The 23,846-nt window shown below is 41.5% G+C and overlaps 1 protein-coding gene across 1 annotated transcript in view; it reads right to left on the bottom strand.

The window, feature by feature from the left end:
* Positions 1 to 2,397: 2,397 nt before the first annotated feature.
* The window catches only part of TGFBR2 (transforming growth factor beta receptor 2), a 61,191-nt gene continuing 39,742 nt past the window's right edge, over positions 2,398 to 23,846 (bottom strand). The window contains exons 5-8 of the mRNA XM_058832581.1: positions 20,673 to 21,472; positions 16,273 to 16,414; positions 8,230 to 8,357; positions 2,398 to 4,698 (exon numbers count right to left, since the gene is read on the bottom strand). Of these exons, the coding sequence (XP_058688564.1) occupies positions 4,519 to 4,698; positions 8,230 to 8,357; positions 16,273 to 16,414; positions 20,673 to 21,472 (1,250 nt within the window). The 3' untranslated portion in view covers positions 2,398 to 4,518. The remainder of the gene's footprint in view (positions 4,699 to 8,229; positions 8,358 to 16,272; positions 16,415 to 20,672; positions 21,473 to 23,846) is intronic.

The following is a 23,846-nucleotide window of genomic DNA, read 5'->3' as shown; positions in this document are numbered from 1 at the left end:
GCAAAATCCTGCAATGAGGTGCATCACTTACATTGACCCAGGATGAGACTTGAATTTCTGCCATCTCCCCCCAGCAAGAGCCTTCTCTATACGCACACAGTGTGCACCGACTTGCAGGAAGTTTTGCCAAGTAATAAGCAGCATGAAGGCAGCCAAACAGCATTCAGGAACAGGCAGACAGTCTGGAACAGAATTCACTCCATCTTCTTTGTGGCCAGAGGGAAAAATTGCCATGGGCAGCATTTTATTAAAAACATAATGCCAAAAAAAAAAAAAAAAGCAAAAAAACAAAAAAAAAGCAAGCAAGAGAGAGAGAGAAAGAACTAAGGATCGAAGGATCAGGAAATTAATTAATCAATGTTCCTCTGGAAACAGAGGAAACCCTTGGGCCCTGGTACAGCTGGCCTGACAAGAGGACAATATTGCAGGTGCTCTACATGTGGCCCAGTTTGTTTCCAGGTGCATTTGGAATAACGATGTCTTAATGCTTTTCTATTTTTTTAATTTTTTTTTTCTCCTCAGGAGCTGGGTCATGATTTTTCCTTCTTTTATCATTCATGTCTATTCCAGCAGCAATCTGGAATATCCTAGAAGGGGGTGAAATCCCCACCGTGCTGGAAATTATGTGAACTGGTGACACAGAGGCAGGCTGCACTGGGAAACCTCCTTATCCAGTACAGAGCACTTGCAAGGTTCAGCAGTAAACCCAAGGGCTGCTTTCTGCGCTGCACAGCTGGAGCCTCCTTGCTGTGCACCCTGGTGATAAAATGGTGACTGACATGCTAATTATGAACTGCTCACAGTAGGACGTAGAATACAATATTTAGGTGTAAGAAAGGAATAAGAAAGGTGGGCAAAAGCCTTAACTGAAAAAAAATTAAAATATTAGAAGTATATAGAGTACTTTACTTCAAGGAGGTAGTGTACTTCAAGACTAAAAGGTCTGTGGAATTTGCCTGCTACGTTTTTAAAAGGCATTTGCAACACTTGCTTGCTGTGTTATGCCAAAAAGGACTGATTTTGAGCCAGCATAAACAGGATGTCGGGGCCCGAAGATCTTTGCCAATACATGGCCAGTGGTGGGGACTGCTGAGGGGTGGCCACTGCCACCAGTGCACTGGCACACGCTAGGGCCAGCCACAGGGATGCTTGTCTTGCCAAGGCTCAGCAGGGCACTGCTGGAAACCACAGAGGTGTGGGCAGTGAGCCTTTGCAAGCTTGTCGGGAAGCTGAGAGCTGCTCTTGTACTTGGCAGAGGGTAGCTGGCTTGAAGGAAGAGCTGCTCACCTGTGGCTGTTTGCTTGAGGGGCACCTATGCAAGGCCTCCTTCACAAAGCCCTCATTTTGACACTTTTAGATTAGATGTGGCCACTGTCCTTCGCACACCTGACACTGCCAGTGTGTGTTGTTCAGAGTACTGGGTGCCCAGAGAGACTGTGAAAACATTGACATGCTCAACATTCCACAAGGCCTTGAGCAATCTGATTTAAGGTGCCTGTTTTGAACATGACCCTGGAGCAGATGACAAACAAGCACAGAACAGACTTGGATGCCCCTGCCAGGCTCAGTTATTCTGTGATTTTGCTCAGCTCATGAAAGAATACATGTGGGTACCTCTTTGAGATATCCACACTTGAAGGCTCAAAAGGAGATAGTCAGTGCAGCCAAGTATGAGGGCCAGTGGAGGTTTTGGCATGAAAACACAATCCACAAAAATATGGCCATGTCTGGAGCATCTCAGATGCCAGCCAGCATCAGGCACTGGTGGATAGCACCCTGTGCAAAGGCTTAGATTCAACCCAAGTAACATTCAAGGCAATTTGAAGAGGGCAGAGTGAGGTATCTTGCTCTTTGTTTATGTGGTACCTGTGTTCCACATGTCTTCCACGGGAGGGAAGCTTAAAAAGGTGAAAAGCTCTTTGTGGAGAGCAGTAGCTGTAAGGCACAAACACATTAATCATGCTCTTCTCAGTGACACAGATTTAGTGGGCTGTCTTCTGGCTCACTTGAATATCAGCACCAAAATGACTGAGGTCTAACTGTGGCCCTATCATATAGCCATAGAATCCATTAGGTTGGAAACACCGTCGAGATCATGGAGTCCAACCGCCAAGTCTGTGACTAAACCATGTTTGTAGGAGTTATATCTGCACTGAGACCTGAGCAATCCAGAAGCAGGAGCTAAGGGAACAGCAAGTTTGGCCATCTGCTACTGCTCTTCTGCTGAAGGGCAGGGTGCAGACTAGGGGAAAGAGTCATTAGCAAAGCAGCACCCACGCACACTGGATGAATTGAGAGTGACATCGAGGCCCCTGGTGGGAAGGAATGGAATCATTTTAGGATAGAGTTCATTTCAGGAAGAGTCCTCTCCCTATCCTAGATGCTCCAGAGATGAACTTGAGTTGGTGTTATTTTATTTGCTCCGATAAACATTTGATTTATACAAAACAAAACAAGACTAAAACCCCCTCAATACAGTTTACAAAGCAAATTAAGTGTTTGAAACTTTTGATATACAAGAGTATATATCGCTCACATTCCTATTTCATACATGATGCACAGGTGAAATATTCCTTAAAAGAATAAAAATTTTGTTTTACATGTAGTGTTAGAAAACCCCATAAAAATTGTCAGTACTGTCAGGAACTACTGGTTGCCATTCCTTGACCTGTGAATTTACAACATTCCATCCCTACAAAAAATGCCATAGTATTCTCTAAGTTCCATTGTAGGTGTGGAGGTTTTGCCCTGCTCTGTTTTAGCATTTCTGAGCAGTTTGGTTAAAATGCAAATTAAAAAAAAAAAAAAAAAAAAAAAAAAGAAGCAGTTACAGAACCATTTCAAATAAAGTATTTGCCATCATAAATCTTAACTCCTATTTGAATAACCATGATTCCTATTGACTTGCATGGCAACATTTTCGGAGGGAATATTGATGTTTATCTGTCAAAGGTGTTTAATAAATCACACCAAAGACATCTGTCCAGGATTGGTATGTGCTGGTTGAATTTCTAATTTGCAAGGCCTGCTGACATACCATGAGGAAGAGAAAAGTGGATAAATCACTGTAAAACACCTAAAGGCAAAATTTTTACCACTTATTAAACACAGTGCTGTCATGTATATAGGCCAACGTGATATCAACTGTCTCAAGCATTTTGGGGAACAGGAAGAATGTAAGCAATGTCTGAAGGATCCTGTTGAAAAAGGTCTTTCTTTGTTTTTGTTGTTTTTTTTTTTTTTTTTTTTTCTGTGAGTTGCTGACTTGCTGAGGCAGCCCTAAATGCAAGCAATGCTGAGGGCAGGATATGCCATTAACCTATTGCTACAGAGCTTTCCCTCACCTCCAAGGTCTTTTTGCAAAATTAAAGGCACCAGCTGTTGCCTCTTACTTTAGAAAGCATGGAACAGAGTCAGGCTGTGGTTTGTCTAGCAATTAGACACACTGTGCAGGGAAAAAAAAAAAGTTGTTCTTACAGCAACACAATCAAGGTAAAAGGGGAAAAAAAAAAAGTACTGCCCACACTCAGAATGCACAGCAAACATAAAACATCTGCTTGGCTTGCTGCTGGCCCTGTCCTGCTCTGTATGGTTTAGGGGTGGGGATGGGAGGAGGGGAAAACTCATCCAGCTGATATTTTGCAACCTGTTTGCAAGCAGCAAACAAATTCAAAGCAATAATCATACAACATTAATGAACTCGATAACAAAACACATGTAGGAAGGACCAAACCTCCTCACATGTCTGTTCTGGAACACTTCGAGGACTGGGGTTAAGGTGAGAGGGAAAAGGCATTCCTGAACCTTCCACAATGTGCTGCAGACAGGACCATGAAAGTACAATTGCAAAGTCAACTTGGCCTGTCTGCTGTGAGACTGCTCCTGCAACTGTGAACAGCAGGACCACAGCCAGGTGGTCACAGCAGATGCTTTGAAAGTCATCTTATTGCATATTGTTCCTATTTTTTGGCAGAATGCTTAGTGCACAATTGCTGGTCTGGCGCTATACCAGTCATCCCAGGTTCCTTCCTAAGGGGTGGGATTTCTAATGCACTGGTAATTTCCTGGAAGCACTTTTCTTTAATAACTTTTCTTTTCCCAGGACATGGCTGTTTACAGACATATAGATAGATATATATATATACATACACACACATTTTATAGATATATATGTATATATATATATATAAAAAAATAGCAATTTCATAGTTATATACAGGCATTAATAAAGTGCATAATGTTATTGGCTATTTTCAAATCCTTTTCCTGAGGAAGTGCTACCATTATATAGCTCCTCCTACGACATGATGCTGGCCACCAGTGCTAGGGTATGACTGCTACTCCCCCAGCTTTTAATTCCCAGAATACATCTCCCTGTCCAGAGCTGGAGCCTAAAGGGGTGGTGACAGCCTCAGTCCTCCAGGAAGCAAGTCAAGGCACTGATCAAGACTTCTTCCTTTGCCAAGGTGAACACGTCTAGGAGCGAGTTCCCTCTGTTCTGGAGCTCTCGGGCACGCGCTACTTTGCAGTGGTCACGGAGTCGTCCTCGGGAATCTTCTCCTCCGAGCAGCTCCTTCCCGAGAGCCTGTCGAGGTGCTTGAGCTCGCTGAAGCGCTCAGCCACGCACTGCGCCGTCAGCCGGGCCTCGGGGTCGTGGTCCCAGCACTCGATGAGGGTCTCACACACCATCTGAATGCCCTGCAGGGAGCACAGAGAGAGCAGCTGTGAGGGGCCCAGCCACCAACAAAGCCTCTCTCTGAGAGCTGCTTCGGTGCCCTCAGAAGTTTGGGGGTTATTTCATGTCTGTCCTGGGGATTCTTTATGGGATCTGCCGCTTCTGTCATGGGGGTGTTTTCTTTTTGTTTTTTTTTAAGAAACGCTATTACAGTATTTTCAGCTCTTTAGCTGGTATTGTCATTTCTGGGCATGTGGTCTGATACAACAACAGCAACTATGCTTCCAACTAGTGCTACAGAATCAAGCAGGAGTTTTTGTTTAATAAAAATGATCAAAATTCTTGGATAACATCACCTCCTGCTCAACCCCTGCCTTTGCATGCCTGAATTCTGCCTGAGTTTTTCAAACAAAATTCTGATTGCCAGCAATATTGGGCTGTACATCAGCTCTTTATGAATTCCTGTAGACTACCTAAATCTATGTGCAAATATGGGCCACAGTCCCAAAACCACTTAAAAACATCACTCACAGTTGTAACTGTTTAACCTTCATTTCAATTCCGATGCAAATGTTTACAGGAGCAAAAAACCAGTTGCATCTCTGTAATGAATTTTCTAAACATGAGGTATTTGCCAGGAAACTGTGTTTTGCTTTATGACACTAAAAGCCCATTAAGTAGGATTGATCTTAAACTTATTTAAAAAAATAACATTTCACAACACCGCATTAATTGTATAATTTACCTAATTGGTGATGTTGACTGATGTCAATGCTAATAGCAGAATGTTACTGTCTGTATACAAATAACATTAGTTTTCTGCGGGCATTGAAATTACAAGCAATAAATTAAATTAAATATTAAACATTAACTTGAAATCAATAGTGCAACAAATCTCATTAAGGGGGGGTGTTGGGGTAATTGTAATATTTAAATCCATTCCAGAATTTTATCATGATGAATAATGAGTTCATTACAAAAACATGACTGCAGTGAAGGAAATGAATATGGAAGAGCCATTACAGTAAGAACAACTTCTATGGAGTTCAAAGCAGATCCTCAGCTGCTGCAAACTGTCACAGCCCTGTGGAAACTGATGCATCACTGCACTTTAGATAGCACAATGAGAAACCCTGAAGGGATTCAGGCAAAGAGAATTAAATCCACCCTTCATTAAATGTCCTCTGAGTGTGTTATCAGGCATCCATTTCCTTCCTTAGACTCTTAGCTGAACCCTGTTGGAGCCAGCTGTGCCCATTCTAGTGACACATGGGCGTGCCCCTCCCAGTTGCTGGGGTTCTCTGCGCTGGGGGTAGATTGAGGTGTGGGTTTTATATAGGGAATAATCTCTGAAGTCAAATGCAGGACACCTAGGTCCAAATCCATGATCATTTTACTTGCTTTATAAACCCAGAGGTGATGAAATCTACAGTGTATCCTACAGCTCAGTAGTACCTCAAGCTACAACTCTGCACACTCAGCCTTGCTGTCAAGGGTTTTTAGTGCTGGTAGTATCAGATATCCGGGTGTCCCTCAAAATTCAAATTTCTTCCCTTGTTAAAAGCCCCTCCTCAATAACCCTACTGTTCACAGCTGAGTACATAAAGAGCAAGTCCCTGCAGTCCAGGAAGGGGCTGCACTCTGCTCCCATAGTCATCAGGTGGCAGGTGTTCTTGGCTGGAAAAATAATTGATTTTAGACACTTTTTAAAGTAGCTGTCAGACTGATTTTAACTTCCCAAATGGAATTAAAAAGGGAGTGTTACATTGCTCTTGATGGAAATAGTAGATGATATTCGTGGTTGCCTGGGCTTTTATAAACATTTGTGATACTTTCCTTTTGTCGCTAAAGACCACTCAGCATATTTCATTGAAAAGTGGAACGACCAAGCCACATTTCTCTGATATGATTCACATTTTGCCTCTACTGATAAAACTACTTAGAGCAAAGGTGAAGAAATGCATGTGTTTGGCTTGTTTCCATTCAGTTTCATCTACTGAAAAATCTTCTATTGCCTAGGAAGTGGAACCGTGGTGCTTGTGAATGGAGGAAGCTGACAAAGTGCTTTGTGATATGCAAGGGAAACGGACTGCTAATGCACAACCTGAAGAAAAGCAGACTGGCTTGCTGAAGACAAATTTTGTATTTCCTTAAACCTGTCAACAGCTGGGATACAACTATGACTGGTTTCCATGGTAAAGTACTGAGATTTGCTTTCTCTGCTGAAGATCCTGCGCAGCAGGATGGTCTCCCTGGAAATGGGGTAAAGAAAATTGAACAGTGCCTTGTTTGCAAAGGTGCCAGTGGTGAATGGAGAAGGGGGTCATGCTGTTTTTGGTGTTGAATAATGCTGAAATCAGTCTAACTCAAACATCTTGATAGTGAGGTGAAGATGTGATAGATCTGGTAAACTGCCCAACAGGGGAACAAACAAGTGATACTATTAATAACTCATCTAAAGCTGCTGAGCTTATCAAGCTGGCCTGGAGACATCTGACTGACAGTCAATCACTTTATACTATGAAAGTTCTACTTTTTAACAACAGCATCTTCTAACAAAACCCTTCCTGGTGTGAGCGTAGAGATTCCTCTCCTTGAGGAGTCCAGTGCCTCAGGGTTACTCCCACACCCTCAAGGTTACTCCTCGAGGCTGAGGGGAAGAGATTTGCCTACGGCTGTTGGCATGGGTGGCTGTCATCAATCTTTAGTTAATGATTGGTTTTGCAGCCTTTAGTACTGTTGCTTTAATATGATTGCTTCAATATTGCTTCATAGTGCATGCTATATGACTAGTTATAGCTCCTATACTGTGTAGTACATACACTGATTCAGACCTTTTTGGCTAGTCATTATCATAATAAATAATTTATATTTTTATATCTGGTTTGCCATCCTTAATCATGTGGGACAAACTTGTAGAATGGTTCAAGTGCACCTTAAACAATTATAATTTATATTAATTATATTATATTAATTATTATATATTAATTGTAATTATATAATCCTTAAAACGTGAACTGTTGACAAAATCTGGGGTGAAGACTGGATCCAGCCACACCTAGACACCTCTCTGAGAAGGAGTTTAGAAAGCAAAGGGATCCTTTCTGTACCTCATGACTCAACAGGAGGGCTTCTCTATTAAATTTTGTCTGAAGCTCCCATTCTGCCTGCAACAGAGGTCCATGTGTGAAGTTGTTTTCTTTGCCCTTTCAGAGCCTACACACAGTGTGCTTTAAGGGCCTAATTATTCAGTGGCTCTCCAGATGATTGTTGGATCTCAGGCTTCCAATGTTTCTGTTTTGATTGCTTTTAGGTTACACTGGTGTGCAGCAGGAATACCAGGGCACTGGGGCAGGCACGGTGCAGAGAACTGTGGCGTCTGAACCACGTCAGCACCAGTGCCACTCTGTGATAAAGATGTCTCCATGTGTGACAGACCTCTCCATGCAAAGAGAGGTCCAGCCTGTTGGGCAGGGCACTGAGGTAAGGCTCAGGCTTCAGGCAGCAGCTAAATGCACAGCACAGCTCCCACCGCTCACGTGTGGTGCTCTTACCTGATGGTTAAGCCAGGAGCTGGGGATCTCGGGTCGCCCTCTGTCCCTCAGGACATTGTCCTTCATGCTTTCCACACAAGGGTGTTCTCGCACTTTGGAGCCGAATGGGGGCTCATACTCTTTCACTTCTGACAAGAGAGGAAGCAAACACAGGGTATTTAGTGGGGCTGTGCTGGTGCTGAGAATGAAGGGACTGGCTGCTCCCTGAGAAGCAGGAGCTACTGATTAGCTGCTCACTGCCACTGTTCTGCTTGACCAGCTCTAAACAAAGCAAAGCCAGTTGGCATTTTCAAAAATGTTTCAAATGTATTTCTCCCACACTCCCTCCCTCCCCTTTTGTTTCCTAGCCAACAAAACAATTCTCATTTAAACCCTTCAGTACATAATAATATTAGCAACAGTCCAAGAAGCAGAGTAATCTATGATGGTTTGTGAGCCTTTCAATCTCTGCTGAGGTAAAACGCACAGGAGCTTTAATGTGAGTTTTGCATGAGCCAAGCTTTTGAAGAGTTGGTCACCCTTAGCTCTCCTGGAGTCCACACAACACTTACCAGGTGAAATATAAACTGAAATCTATCTAGGTACATGGGAGATGTGAATGTGCAGATTGCTAGGATGAAACAGTTGCTTGGAAAGGGCAAAGATAGAGTTAAGGAGGAATGCTGGAAGCTGCCATACTGCCCTTGTTTACTCCTAAGCTGCATTCTTTTGTAGAAAGTAGTAGTCTGCTCTTATTTTAGACACCCTTCCCAAAATGGATCACTTTTGGCCTGTGATACAGGGGCACAGCTTTCTGAAGGGGCTGCTGCCACTCTAGTTTTTTGTTTGCATGTTGCATATTTTCTTTGCTTTTCTTTGGAGAGAGAAAGGAAGAGGCAGACATATGGGACCTTTTGGAGAAAACTCAAGAAATCTCTGAGAGCGGAAATATTATAGTAGATGCTGACACAGTGTAGAAAATGCTGTGGTTTCTTTGGGAACAGATGGAGACTTTACTCACAAGCCTAATGACTTGCTGCTATCAGAAAAAGATTTATGAAGTTGGCCTGCTCTGCTGCCTCTTATTTCTTTCTAGGAATTAATTGAGGGCAAGAAAAACTGAAGTGTAATCTACAAAGCAGTCTGGAGAATGCATGCGAATGCCCAGATGATGTGTGAAGAGAGACGAATGAGCGGAGAGACAAACCACTCTTGCATGATGTTACAACCAAGTTCAACTGCAGTGCCCAATGTTGCTCACTCCTCTAAAGGGGTAAAAAGTGCCAAGAAATGGGAATAAGGATTAAAAGCCCAGAAGAAATGGGAAGAATCTCCAGCACTTGGGTGCACTTTACTTTGGGAGAGAAAAGTAAGGATGGGGTCATGTAATACACTACTGAAAATAACTAATGATAAAAACACAGGTCAGATCCTTCTGTCATGTCTCATGATAAAAACAAGGTAGTATTGAAGGCAACTAACTGGACTTTTCTCCAAAGCCTTGAAATCAGGCTGTAGATCTCACTTGTATGTGATGGCCATGAGATGAAGACTTTATCAGGCTAATGCTTAAAAAGACTAACAAGTTACAATAGCAAACATTTTGGAAGGGATATTAAACCTTGTGCTTTAAATGCTCAGCATCTAGAGATTCAGCTGCAATCAACTGTGTGCAGAGCAGCAGATGACCCCATAGATGCCTCCTGCAGAGCTCTCTTTCCTTCTCCCTAGCCATCTGCAGCTCGCCACTTTCCATAAAATGCTCTGGAGAATGGCTCTAGTCCAGAAATAAAACTCCCATCTTCTCAGACCCAAGGGCCAAAGTCTGCTTGGCTTTCTTTCCTGTACAAGAAGGCAAACCAGTTTCACCCACATTAATCTGAGTCTGAGATGACTCAGCCAAAGTAAATTGACAAGACTTTAGCCCTAGAAATGAATTGGGAAGTTGCAATCTTGCTAGTCAGACCTGGGTTAGCATGCAGTGGATGCACAATGACTATATTGCACATACCTATATGTTCAAAGCTAATTTATTATATATTTATTTATATATTTTATATATTATATTATATTATATTATATTATATTATATTATATTATATTATATTATATTATATTATATTATATTATATTATATTATATTATATTATATTATATTATATTATATTATATTATATTATATTATATTATATTAATAATATTATATATTATTATATATTATTTATATATTAAAGTTCACTGGGAAAATTTAAATCACATGACTTAGATGGCCATTTCCTGCACCATCTCCATCAGTCATGGTTTAGTTCTGGTATTGTCATGGACACCAGCCAAGGTGCTGAGATCTGGCAGGGTGAGGAGTCAGAGGAATCTAAATGTCCAACAGAGGGAAGCTGACACTGTGGTGCTGACTTCTTGTTTCCTCTCACTGATTTAACCTCAAGGTTGCTCAGGTTAATGAGATGGTTCAAGCAGGAGTAGGGAAAGCCTTTCCTGGGAATTGGTAGGTTCATAATATATTTTTTCTGTTTGAGAAATTGTTTGTAAGTTATGAGCACTCCTCTTCCAAATACAAAGATTGAATAGGTTTTTCAGGTTTGGATTTTTTGTTGCTTTGTTTTTGTTTATGGTAAAGAAAGAGAAATTGAGGCCAGACACCAATTCACTATAATAACTTTCTACCAATACAGTTATGCCTTCCCTCATTTTGAAAAGCATGCAGAACTTTCTTGCTATTTATTATCATGCTTCTCTTTTCCTTGGAAAGTAAAAAAAAAAGCCCACTAAATCCCCATGCAGTAAGTCATCCTAATGCTGTGGAATCTCAAGTGCCAGACACATTTTGCAGCAATAGCTGGTATTATTCATGGATCATGTTTACGTGCTACAGTAGATGTAACAGATGTCAATTAGAGGTAGGTTAAGAAGTTTGTGCCCAGATGCCTGTGTGTGGCTGTATACAGATGCTGATTCTAGTTCTCATGCCTTGTATGATTATTTTCATTGGTTTTAGACTAGTTGCGCACTAAAAATGACACCTGAATGAAGTACCATAAGTATGTCAGGAACCATGAACTACAGAACCTTTAGCGTTCAAAAATGGCAGAATTCCTTCAGCTTTAACCTCCAGCATTTATTCTTTATGGTTGAGAGCTGAATTGCACTACTAACTGCTGTACCTCTGGTTTCTTTTGACATTGGCCTAGCTATAATTTTCGGAAAGGTTGGGATTGGATTTTTAGCCCCAGAGACATTACTGAAAATCTATTTGCTGTGTGTAAGGAAAGCTTGAAAAATTTGGCTCACTTGTGGACTTTTTCTACTCTAAGCTTTTTTCAGTGAAATTTTCTTTGGGTCAGAAGAGCATACCCACAATCCCTGCTGACACTCCCTTAAGTGACCTGTCTTACTGAATTCTGTGGGACAACTTCTCGTGCTGGATGATGGTGTTTTATTTGCAGAACCAAAGCAGGAGTGAGGTGAAAGGCCAGCAGAAGTAAACTGTGAGGCACAGCCCACAGCAGTGAGCTTGTGTTTGGGAACTTCTAGGTCCCTTTGAAATGCCCTTTTATTTAGAGTTTATGAGGGGGAAGAAGGGATAAATCAGTTGATGATGGAGCTAATGTGACAGCTCATGCAAACACAGGTAGAGTACTTCAGATAGTGTCTTTCTTCATGCTAGAGGAATTCGGTAGTGAGTCTGCTAACTTGCACTAGTTGCACAAAGGGAAAATAATGCCCAAAACAGGGGCCCAAAAGCTGTTTCATGGCAAATTTTAAGATGCTGTCAAATGCTTACTTCATAAATTTCCCTAGGTTTCCCTGTTGAGGTAAGGATGCATTGGGATGAGTGAACTCATTGTGCTCACATAACTCTTAAGTGACTTCAATCTGATGATCAAAGACACAGTTACCCTTCTAAAGCTTTGGGAGTGCATGAGCCCTGCCATCAGGGTAGGCTTAGGGGCTGCTCAGTCAGTGCAGAGTGAATCCTGAGGTGGGAAAGTGGCAAACACAGAGCACATCAGTGCTCAACATGGGGTCTGGTGCAGAGACCTTATCCACTGCTACATGGGCTTGCTGAAGGATACCACATGCTATCTTACATGTAGCACTGTAGTGCTGTTTGGAGAATTCCAGCACATGGGTGCCTGTCATGGGGTGATGCTGCACTCTGTGGATCTACCAGCCAAGGTTGTATGCCATTATAAGTCAGTGCAGTGCAGACATGCCCTAAATGGGCTCTGCTTCACAGAAGGAGAAATTCAAATCATCCCCGAGCTGCAGTCACCTCAGGGCTCTTTGCAGAGGCACAGCCCTGCTGTACAGGCCATCTAATTGCTCTCTGCTGCCAGAAATGTCACCGCTCCACGTCATTGTGGTGAAAGCTGAGCATTTAATGAGGTACAGGATGCGCAAATGTTTAGTTGTGAAACTGTGGCTCTTGGATGACTCTTATCATGCATAAGATAAAATCTTGATTTTATTCTCATGAAACACAGCTCTGGTAAATTAAGGCTGCCATTTTAAACCCAGCTCTGATACTACACTTAAGCCAGCCACCATTCCAGGCAATACTGCTCCAGCAACATTGCCATTTTCTGAGGGGATTTTTCTTCTCCCTCTTCACCAAACCCATGTATTCAGAAGTTCTCTTTACTCTCCTTCTCCCCTGCCACCCCCAATAGTCCCTCACCCATAGCAGTTGCAATACAAACCAGATGGTTTTCTTTTCTTTCTAGGAGGCTGTCAGAGAAATTACACTTGTCTCAGTCACCAAAGCTGTGTCACTCTGAAAGCAAGTGGTTGAGATGAAAATTATATTTCTTGCAACGTGCAGCATCTGGTGCACAGCTGTTATGCTGGATGAAATACCACGTTAACAGCAGCATGGAACAGTCGAAGTTCTCCCCAAAGTAGTGTTGCTGAGTTTCTAAATATGCCTCTTAAATTATACTCTGGTGAAAAATCAGTCAACCTCGATCTTTGCCTCTGTCTCCCTTTCCCTCGCGCCCCATTTCTGCTTCTCCGTATTTAGCACAACAAAGTAACAATGAACAGCATGGCCTTTCTCAAAAGCTGATCCCCACCTGCTTATTTACTACAGCAGCCTCACAGTATGGGTTGTGCTGCTGGGTATTTTTGTTTAAATGTCTGCTGACTGAAGAGGCCTGGCATAGCGTGGAGGCTGTGTTTGACAAAGCGTCTGTAGTGAAAGGACCTGCCTGCATCACCTCCCACACTCACTGAACACCTGCATGCTGACAAATGAATCCCAAGAGCTCCCTTTGAAAAAGAAATAAGTCCCTGTACCTCTACATGGCTGAACGGCAATTAGCCCCCCTTCGTTGCATGCTTCCCTCCCTAAATAAAGTTGTTAATGCTGTTGCCTTGGCTAAGACTCCCACTCTTGTCCTCAAAACTGCCCTGAGCTGACAGCACAGCCAAGCATACCCTGCAAAGCAGAGCCTAGATCTTTTAGGCTCCTTTGAAAAGGCTGTCTGCAATCAGGTCAGCTACTCTGCCTTACATGCAAAGACATTTCTCTCACTGCTAAACAGTCTAGGAGTAAAAGAGGAGTTGTGTGAGCAGAGGCAGCTCCTCAGGAAGGCTGCAAGGAGAGGATGGAGTCTCTCAAGTGACAGATGGAGAAAGAAAGCAGAGGGGGAGCTGTAGTCATGAATCACTGTAAGGGTATTTCACCAGCTGGCTGCAAAGATAACCAGACTGCACAAACCAGGGAAAAATCTGAGAAGGAAATGAGAGTAATGGTGCAATGCTGTTGCAGCTCAGTACCAGTGACAAGTTAAGGGATCTACATCTTTGGAGTTGTGTTTCACTGCTTTAGCCAGAGATGCTAAGCACAAATTCCAACCCCTATAGATCTGCTCTAGTGCTCCTGGGGTTTTGCTGCAGACCTCACCTCAGGAAAGATGACTGAAATAGGGAAATAAAACTCAAGAAAAGTGTTTCTGGAGATGAGAATGACTGAGGGATGAAATGAATAGGGAAGATCAGGATGTGGGTGGGGGTTAAGCATCACTTGAAAGGGGATGGCGGGCCAGAGAAATATTTCCCTTTACTGAAATGACTTCAGCTCCTCTTCTCAAGGTTATAATGGGTCAACCTCTTCTAGCTAAACATGCTGGTGGTTTTCCTTCCTTATGAAACACCCTTTATATCCTCTTTTAGCAGTTGCCTTCTGAGAACAGCAGCAATAAGGTTTGCATTTCCTACAATCTTCATTTTGCCCTACTCAGCAAATCTGAACAGAAAGGGACTCAGGAATCATCAAAGATAAAGGATTCCACAGTGAACAGCTCATACTTATACTAATCAGGTGAGCTCCTAAATGCAAGGAACAGAGACAGAGCATGAAACACGGCACAGTTCCTTTTTTTCAGGTTTTAAATCTCCTCTGCCACATTTATAAAAGTGCTAATGAAAGGCTGAGGTTGTGCCAATGCACTTAGAAACAGGCATGACCATGATCCATTAAATATGAATAGGTTTGCCTTGGAATATGTCAGATTGAGGTTCAGCTCCTGAGCACCAAATGTTTTACCCTTAAATGTTTGACTAGAAAAGAATTTGGTGTTCTTTTTCATGCTTTTATGCTAGCAGGTTCGGCACACATACTCGCTTTGTAGCTTTCCTGGCAGGGTGCAAACAGGGGAAAAACTTTTGCCCACAATACAGCCCACCCAGCGAGACCAAATCCTGGTCAGAGCAGGAGACTGAGATGGAGGCAATTCCTCCCTCCTGCACATGGACATCATGGTGCAGCCACACAGTGACTGTGCTGAGTGGTTTCAGAGACCTCCCTTGTGGTATCCCACAGATGCTGGTAGAGAAACAAGGAGCAGCTATGCACATCTTCCCCTGGGACATTGGTTTCCCTCCTGAACACTATGTTCCTCATAGCACAGTGCTCTAGCCTGCAAGACTGTCCTGCCTCTGTGTCTATGGTAGCCCTTCAAGGTGGAACTGTGCCAAGCCTGATGAAAAGGGAGCCTCTGTGGTTCTGGAAGAAGGATAAGAAATCAAATCACAGTTGCATATCTACTATAATACCCACATTACTGTTACCTTGTACAGGCCCACTCATTAGACTGCCTGTGTGAGCACTGAACTGTGCAGCAATATTTTTCAGAATGACTCTTAGATGATTCCAGGAGGCTCAAGAATTTTACATGCAACTTTGTTTTATTTTAATTCCTGAAGTAAGGTGAAAAACTTCAAACATGGCAATATGTACTGTAGATGTCCCAACAGCAACTTTGCTGATACCAGCATTGCATGCTGGGAATTCTGGGTTGACTTTAGTCAAAGCAGAAATGGAGATTTTTGTTTCAGAAGAAACTCTGAATATGAACAAGCACAGCAGCTTTTCCTGGAGCTGTTCTGGATAGTCAGTTCCAATACTTTAATTTTGTTACTACACTTTATACAGCAAACATCCCTTGATTTCTTGCAAAATCACAAAACATGATGTGCAGCAGCTGGTGATTTTGGGAAAACAGGAAACTTTCCATATCACTATGATGCCTCTTACTGAAATTCTCAATTAGTAAATGTGACACTTAACTGGCCCTTACTAGGTTTGAGAATTAACATTTTTTTTCATAAAATTAACATTTTTTTTTCATACTTTTTTTTCATAAAAGTAAATGGGAAGCAGTTATCACTTCTTTGGTTCAATATTTCAAATTGACTTATGTTTCCAATTATTTTGCGTGAGATCAACCAGACTGAGTCAATCCATGGCTGCTCAAGGTGTCATAGGGAAAGCAGACTTTAGTAATCTTTAGAAGTGACCTACCTAACAGCAGATTTATCCTTACACCAACTGAGGATCAATTTGCTCTTGTGCTCAGCTGCTTGGTGTTCAAGCCTGCTCATGCACATATGCACCTCACACTATGGAAGGACTGTTAATTTGCAGCATCCAGATACACCAGAAAAGCTGGTGATAGTTAAAAAGAATCACCCCCTCCCCAGACAACCATGAGAGTATGTCTGTCTCAACATACTTTTAGAGAGAAGAAAACAGATGGCACTTACCTCCGACAGCGTTACAGCGAGATGTCATTTCCCAGAGGACCAAAGCCATGGAGTACACATCTGTTTGTTTGAAGGACTCCATGTTCTCCAGGTTCATCCTGGACTCCAAAACCTCAGGGGCCATATATCTTGCTGTGCCAACCTACAGGACAAGAGATTGGGGAGAGCTCATGAGCTGAAATTGCAATTCATGTTTTGGATTCCACTGTGATTTAACTTCAGCTTTCACAGAAACAGTGCCATTTGACATGTATCCAAAAATTCAGGCTACACTTGGCACAGGCTGTATTTTTTGCTGCCAGGGGAATCTGGCATTGTCCTGACTACCAACTTACTTGCACCTCTCTTGGTGGGGAGAAAAAAAAAAACATAGCCCTTTATAGTTCCTTAAGCAAATAATTTTGACACTGACAAATTTTCTCACTCTTTGGCTATTCACAGATAAACTCTGACCTTTGGGCCTGAAGCAATTGCTGCTGACCAAGTGTCTTTCAGATGAGCAAGAAATACATTGTATTATATTGCACAGCATATTACAGTGTTGGCTGTTTCTTTTCATGGTAGGCTTAAAAGGAGAGTAAATGCAGGCCTGGGAGAAGAAAGCAAACACACAAATACTGAATGCAGAACCACACATTTGAACCAAAACCAAAAATCTTTGAAAAAACATTCTCATAAACTTTATTCATACTGAGCAATTTTCAGCAACGACTTTAGCAGCTTTGCTGAGATCTAGCTTATGATTTTGCTTTACAGAAGGGGAAGTTTAAAAGTGTGTTTTTATCACAAGAAAGGATTTAAGAAGAATTCTTGGATCATTCAACGGTTCACTCAAATAACAAACTCTCCACAAGGTATAAATAATGTATCCCTCCTTGAAAAATTGCAAATAGAAGTCTTTCATCAGGCAAAGACAGCTTCAAGTTGGAGACTGGTTAATGGCAGAGATGAACAAACACAAGTGGGTGATGCAGTAGGACATACGATTTAAAAGAGCTGTTTACACTACAGCAATCACTCCAGAGCCCAGAGGCAAGCAGGGCTGCAAAAGACCATTTCAGTTACTGCGTCTGCAACTGCAGGCAGCCACATAGTAAATGTACAGTCTTGAGAGAGCCCTATGACACCCCTTTTATAAGCCTCTGTAAACATGTCTTATCACCTCAGGCTCAGGGCAAATGGGAAGATGTTCCACAAAAAGTGGAAAGTATCATAAGAAGAAGGAAAGATCAAGAACATGGCTTTGTCATAGGACCTTGCAACAGCAGAAAATCTCTGTGTCAAAAATATCTGAATGGTTGTAGGATCAAAGCCTTTATAAACAGAGGACAGGAAAAAAATTCAGTGTGAGCAGTCTCAAAGTTAAGTTCCCTGCTACATTGACACTGATGAATTTAATGTCAAGCACATGAATAGCAGCTATACACTGAAGAGGTACTCGGGACATTCACGTCTCAGCACCACCGAGGTGAGCACCAACTCCCTTCCCTACATAAAACGTACATATGGAAACACTGAAGCAGAGGTTGCTATTAACTCCCCATTAACTCCCTAGCACTTGATTTCTTCCCCAAGCAGATACCACCCAAATCTTAAGAAGGTTACGTGTGCACGTGGCCCAACCCCTGCAAACCTTGCTGATTTTAACAAGAGTTAATGATGCCTAAATACAGACTCCTCACATTGCCACAAAGTTCTGTTCTGGTCTGGCATTTCACACACTCTTCACAGCAATGAAAATAATTCTGCACTTTTGCAGGACAATGGAGGATGAAGCCTTATAATAAAATGCACAGAAGAAAGTGCAGAGAAAAACTATGTCTGACTTGAAGAATGCTGTCAAACCAATCTTATATCAATTCTGCTCAGAATTTATCATGTATTCCAGTCTGCTTATGTCCTTTTATCTGCATTGAGATCATTAGGTCTTTTGGTTAAAGACACTTTTTCTGTATCTTGAAAACAAGTGACTCCTGATTCTCAAAGGCATTTTTAAGCACCTAAATTCTGGCAATTCCAAGCTGGTTGCCCCTCTAGGGTCTGGATATGCTTCTTCTTTGCAAATACCAGTCTGCTTTCAGTTCTTGATTTTCCAAAACTTCTAGTGAGGGACCATCTTTCTTCCTGCACTGCCCTATCATTTTTTTGTGACATTTGAATCTTTGTTTGTTGGAAATCTTACATTTCTTTCAAGCTGTTGAGAGATGTTTCATACCCTGAGCTGTACCAGTCAGAGAGGCAGTAGATATTTCTCTTTTTATTATATGAGAAACCATCTATTACAAGGGTGCTGATGCTGCTGAGGTACAGAACTGCTGGCCTTGCAGGCACCTACCAGTCCTTCGAACACAGTGGGAAGAAGGTCCAGGTTTATATGGTCACACTAAGTAATATCTGCAAATATTAACCATCATGGATGACCAAATTAAAAGGCTGCAAATGTTCTAATGGGGAAAAAGATGTTTTCCAGCCTGGTATTGTAGTCAATAATGGCTATATCTGCATGATATGGAAGGTAGTTGAGTAGATTGGAAAGAAGATGGCTTTGTAATCCAAAGAACTTGCCTTCAGTATTAGTGTCTAAGGATGACACTAAGAAATTTAAGGATTACATTAAGAAAAACACTTAAATACTAACATTTATTTCATCGAAAACTCAAGATTTTCTTGAATTAAAAATAGGGTCAGCTGCATTATGCATGTTATGAAGTTGAATCTCCTGGTGGCAAGGGTTTGAGTCACAGGGTAAATTTTAGAAATTATGCATAAGGCAAGTCTTGGTGCAAGACGTCTTTAATAAAATGTACAGCAATGAAGCCGGCATGTTGGGGAATTAAAGTGGGCTGCACTTGTGTCCTCAGAAAGAACAAGGCAGAAGTTGGAGTCAAATCAATTGAGTTATACAATCATTCTTCTCTTGTCACAGAGAAGAATGACTCCTGCTGGGTAACCACCCCCAAAAAGATTCACTGAAGCTAAACAAACTATAAAACAGTTGGTCTCAACACCATTGCTCAAGGACACCAACTCCAAAGCCATAACCTGATCTGGGCAGCCCTGTACTTTGACATCAGTGTTGCTGTGGACTGTGGAAGTGGCCGTATCAACACTATCCTCCTACTTCCGAGTGACTCTGAGCAATGCCAGAGAAATCAGCTTGCAGTAATGGTCTGCTTTAAGTAAAGTGTCTGTGGGTGATGAATTTCATAGTCCTTGTCTTGCTTCAAATGGGACCAGTCTTATGACTGACAATCTGGTATGACTTCACTGAACTCTGAAAAGATCTGGCATGATGGACAGAAATTATATGTAATGGAGTGGTGTTTGTAGTATTTTAAATATGGATCTACTGATTAACATTCACTCCTGGTTCTGGTTGATAGATCTTCTAAAATGAGATCAGGACAGGTGCTTTTCAATAAGGAGACTTTCAAAGGCATATCTTCATTTGATAAAGAACATTAAAGCTCCTGTGAACTCAACAAAGCACTACAGACTGAAGATCTGTCCCTGAAAATGTTCTAAGCTAAAGTATTTGTTCCACGTGAGGTTAAAGTCAGTTTAAATGGACCGACTTTGAGTGATCTATATATAGAAATATGAATATAAAAATGTATAAAATATATAATTAAAGTATAAATTAAAGAAGTAAATTAAAAAAGTATTAGGAATTAGTTTAACAAATGGTCTGAATTTATACTATGTGAGTTTTCATTAAAAGAGACAATATTTAGAGATGTATGTAGTCTCCAAAGCATTCTTAAACATTCCCCAGGCATCCCTGTCAAATAGATGAGTATTATCTACTCTCCTCAGTTGAAAAAACACACCGGGGCAATAGTTTTTATTTGACATCCTTGTATTTTCTTGCATGTGGAGAACGTACCGTTCATTAAAGAGATCTCTTATTTTGAATTTTAAAATTATTATCTATCAGCAGTTATGTGCTTACAGCTTTTGAGGACACAAGACTGACTTTGCATATGCTGGGATAGACCAGGATTGGGTCGAGTCACACAGAAGTGTAATGCCATCAGGTGTGAAAACTCCATGTGTCAAAACCCCACAACACGAAGCAGATACTTATTTGTGTGTGTGTGTGTGCATTGCAGCAGCACCACGAACAGTTGCTAGCAAGCTCATACATGCTTAGCATGAGTGAGAGGATGGCTGCATCACACACACATACAGATCTCAAATCATAACAAAACCTACATTGCACTTCTCTCATTGTTGTTTTAATGTTTAGAGCCTCTTCGTTTATAAACACATTCACGTTAATTTTTTGTGGTTTCAAGTCAAAGCTGCCATAGAAGCTTAAGGTCTTTTTATCTTTTCAGCCCAGGAACTGTCAGACCAACATTACCCATTCCACCCCCTGCTTCAACCTTCTAACTTACCTGCCCACTGTTAGCCAAGTCATCCACAGACAGGGAAGGGTCCAGCCTCAGGGATAACCCAAAGTCACAGAGACAGCAGGTTAAATCATTTTTCACCAGGATGTTGGAACTCTTTAGGTCTCTGTGTACGATAGGCGTTTTGGGACGACCACAGGGTGTGTGATCACTGTGCAGATGGGCAATCCCTCGGGCCAAGGACCCGCCAAGTTTCCAGAGGTCCTCCCAGCTGATAATGTGCCGTGTGAGATATTCCTGCAAGTTTCCTTTAGCATGGAAGGCAGTGATCAACCAATACTGTTTGCCAAGATCTGTCTTACGCTCCTCTGCTGTCAAGAACTGGAGGATGTTCTCGTGCTTGAGGTTTACATCCGAAAAAATGTCTTTCTCGGTTTTCCAGGAAGCATATTCTTCATAGGAGAAAATCTTGACTGCTACAGTTTCATACTGTTCTGATGTGTTTTGCTTCAGTTTGGCTTTATACACTTCAGCAAACCTTCCTTTGCCAACAACAACGTCCAACTCAATGGGCAGCAGCTCTGTGTTGTGGTTGATGTTGTTGGCACACGTGGAGCTGATGTCTGAGCGGTCATCATCTAACATAATAGCACAGACATCACTGCAGTCCTTATGCTTCTTGGGCTTAACATTCTTCTCCCATGCCTTGTTGAGTTTCCTCTTCTTATGAGTGCGGTAGGCATAAAAGATAACAATCACAGCAACAGAAATCACCAGTAACGGGACAAGACTTATGATTGTGACTTTGGAAATTTCATCTTTCTCCTCTGGCTTATGAGGGTCATCTGTAAAGAATAGAAGGAAGGCATACATGAAATTGTATCATAGTTTGATATGTACAGAAGGCTGTCAATAATTATAATTTTTATTCAGAATGCAATACATTATCTTCTGCACTAACAGCATATAATAAGAATTGTCACTGCTTTCTTGCTTCAAAATGTTGTTTTGTAGGTAGGCCTCTGCTTAACAGGACTTTCGTGTCTGCTTACTTTATAAAAAGCCAGAACTGAACAAATTTAAGAACCTAATGTAATTTAGTGGTTTTGTTCTTCTCTCACGCTTTTGATGCATAATGGATGAAACCTTCACTTTCCTGAATACAATAGCCAAAGCCTCCTGTACTTACTCTGTCAGTGTATCCTTGACAAAACTGCTCCTTTAACCACTAATTACTAGAACATATTAATTTTTCTATAAATAAACAGACAATTAAGTATGTGAAATCCCACTTGCCCAGTTATTACTCCAGATCCAGTATGCTTTAGTAGGATCCCTGCAAAGCCACCTTCAGGAAGTCTGTTCACACTCTGTATGACAATATTCAGGCACAATATGTATGCTTGTATACAGACCCAAAACCCAGAACTCATTCTCACGCTTTGAAGTATGTGAATGATGCTAGAACAAATTCAAACATCTGCATGTAAACAGGCTCAGAATGGTCACCATCACCACTCTCCAGGTACTTCTGCATGGATTTATGTATTAGAAAACTTCTCTGGAAGTTTTCAAGGAACTCTGTGAGTTCCTTGTGTGCTGTACACTGCTTTTCTGTTGTAAAGAAGACGTTCACTCCAAACTCCACACCTGGTGCAGTGCACACACCGACGTATTCCTAGATATAGATATAGGGAATAGAAGAACAACAGGGAGCTATTCTAGAATAGGGATGCATTCTGGGAAGAGTACAGATTATTATCCTAGAGGTGAGAGCTGCCCTGTCACCTCTAAAAACTACCTTCTGGTTCAGTATTTCTTAGGGAAGATAACCAGTTTGAAAGGGAAGAGTTTTGTTCCAAGAAGAGATTAAAGGAAGGCCAGAGTTTATATCTGAACCTGATTTGACAGAACACATGGAAATTTACTCTCTCAATCTTTTCTTCCTTTGAGTCAGATAAAATGTACTGTGTTATCTTTGCATGAGGGACGGGACTGTTTGGAAGAAGCCCTGGGAGCCTAACCTGAGTGGACTAAAACAAATGAAGCTGTAACCACAGTTAAGCAAGTGGCTTGTGGTGGCAGCATGATGCTCTGGTGGATGCTTACAGCCATATCATTGACTCAGTCTCTGTGCATCGGGCCAAATAAGTCAATATGAATAGCAAAAGTTTAATAGGCTCTGAAGGGAAGCTGTCACTAACTACATTAGCCACAAGCCTCTGTTTCCCCTACTCTGTGCCTTTCAAAACAAAGGTGAACAATGCTAAAAGGGATAAAGGTAAAAGTTTACAATTAGAACAAGCACTACCTCTGACCCTCCAATTTCACTCGTAATCATGTTTCCATTGTAAACCCAGTTGGCAAGCAGCAGGAGCCATTCAAAGGCAAGTGATAGGAAATCTGAAAAGTATTGTCTTTCTATTAAGAAAAAGGCTTGAATCCTGAACCAGGATGTGCTTCCTCTGTTTGAAAGGTTCATCAACCAGATGTAAGCCTCTCTAGGGTTTCAAGGAAGAGGAATTGCCTTTCTAGCACTGTCATTCCCAGCCGAGCACAGGTCAATGACATGCACCAGCAATACCTACAAAGAATGTTTTTCCTTCATTTATGCAAAAGAATTTTTAAGGCAATCCCTCCTTCCAGACCTATGGCAACCACAAATCCTTATTCTCCAGTGATTTCTCTTGAAAACAAAATGTTAGTAAATTAAAAAAATATTGGATTTTAAATAAAAACAATACCTAAAAGTTCATCACAGATTAAAGACAACTCTTTTGCTTTTCAACATATTGAAGAGGAGAAAAAACCACTGTGTCTGTGCAGCTCTTATGGGAAGAAGAGGAATATATTTAGAAAGTCAAATGTCACTGTCAGTAAATAGATTTGCATTGCTTATTCCCTTGTGCATTCTTTGTTTCTAGAAAATCTACTTTATTAAGAACTCGGAAAACACCCTGATGGAGGAGAATTGACTGCATTGTGGGATGGCTGTTTTGGAGTTTTGGCAGCAAGCAGGTCACAACTACGTGACACAACTATGACCTATAAAAATCAGAGAAAATAACTTTATTGAACATTTAGGGTTCTGTTTTGCTGGTATTGGCTGTTTTTGGTTTTTCCTTGACCACAGAAAAGCACGCTTAAGTCTGGACTCTGCTCTTGGAAATGAGTTATATGTCACCTATATCATAGGATACACTCTTTCACAAAGATGAA

The sequence above is a fragment of the Poecile atricapillus genome, chromosome 2, assembly GCF_030490865.1.
Source record: "Poecile atricapillus isolate bPoeAtr1 chromosome 2, bPoeAtr1.hap1, whole genome shotgun sequence".
Lineage (NCBI taxonomy): Eukaryota > Metazoa > Chordata > Aves > Passeriformes > Paridae > Poecile > Poecile atricapillus.
The sequence above is the reverse complement of the archived record's forward strand: the minus strand, read 5'-3'. Positions and strand labels throughout refer to the sequence as shown.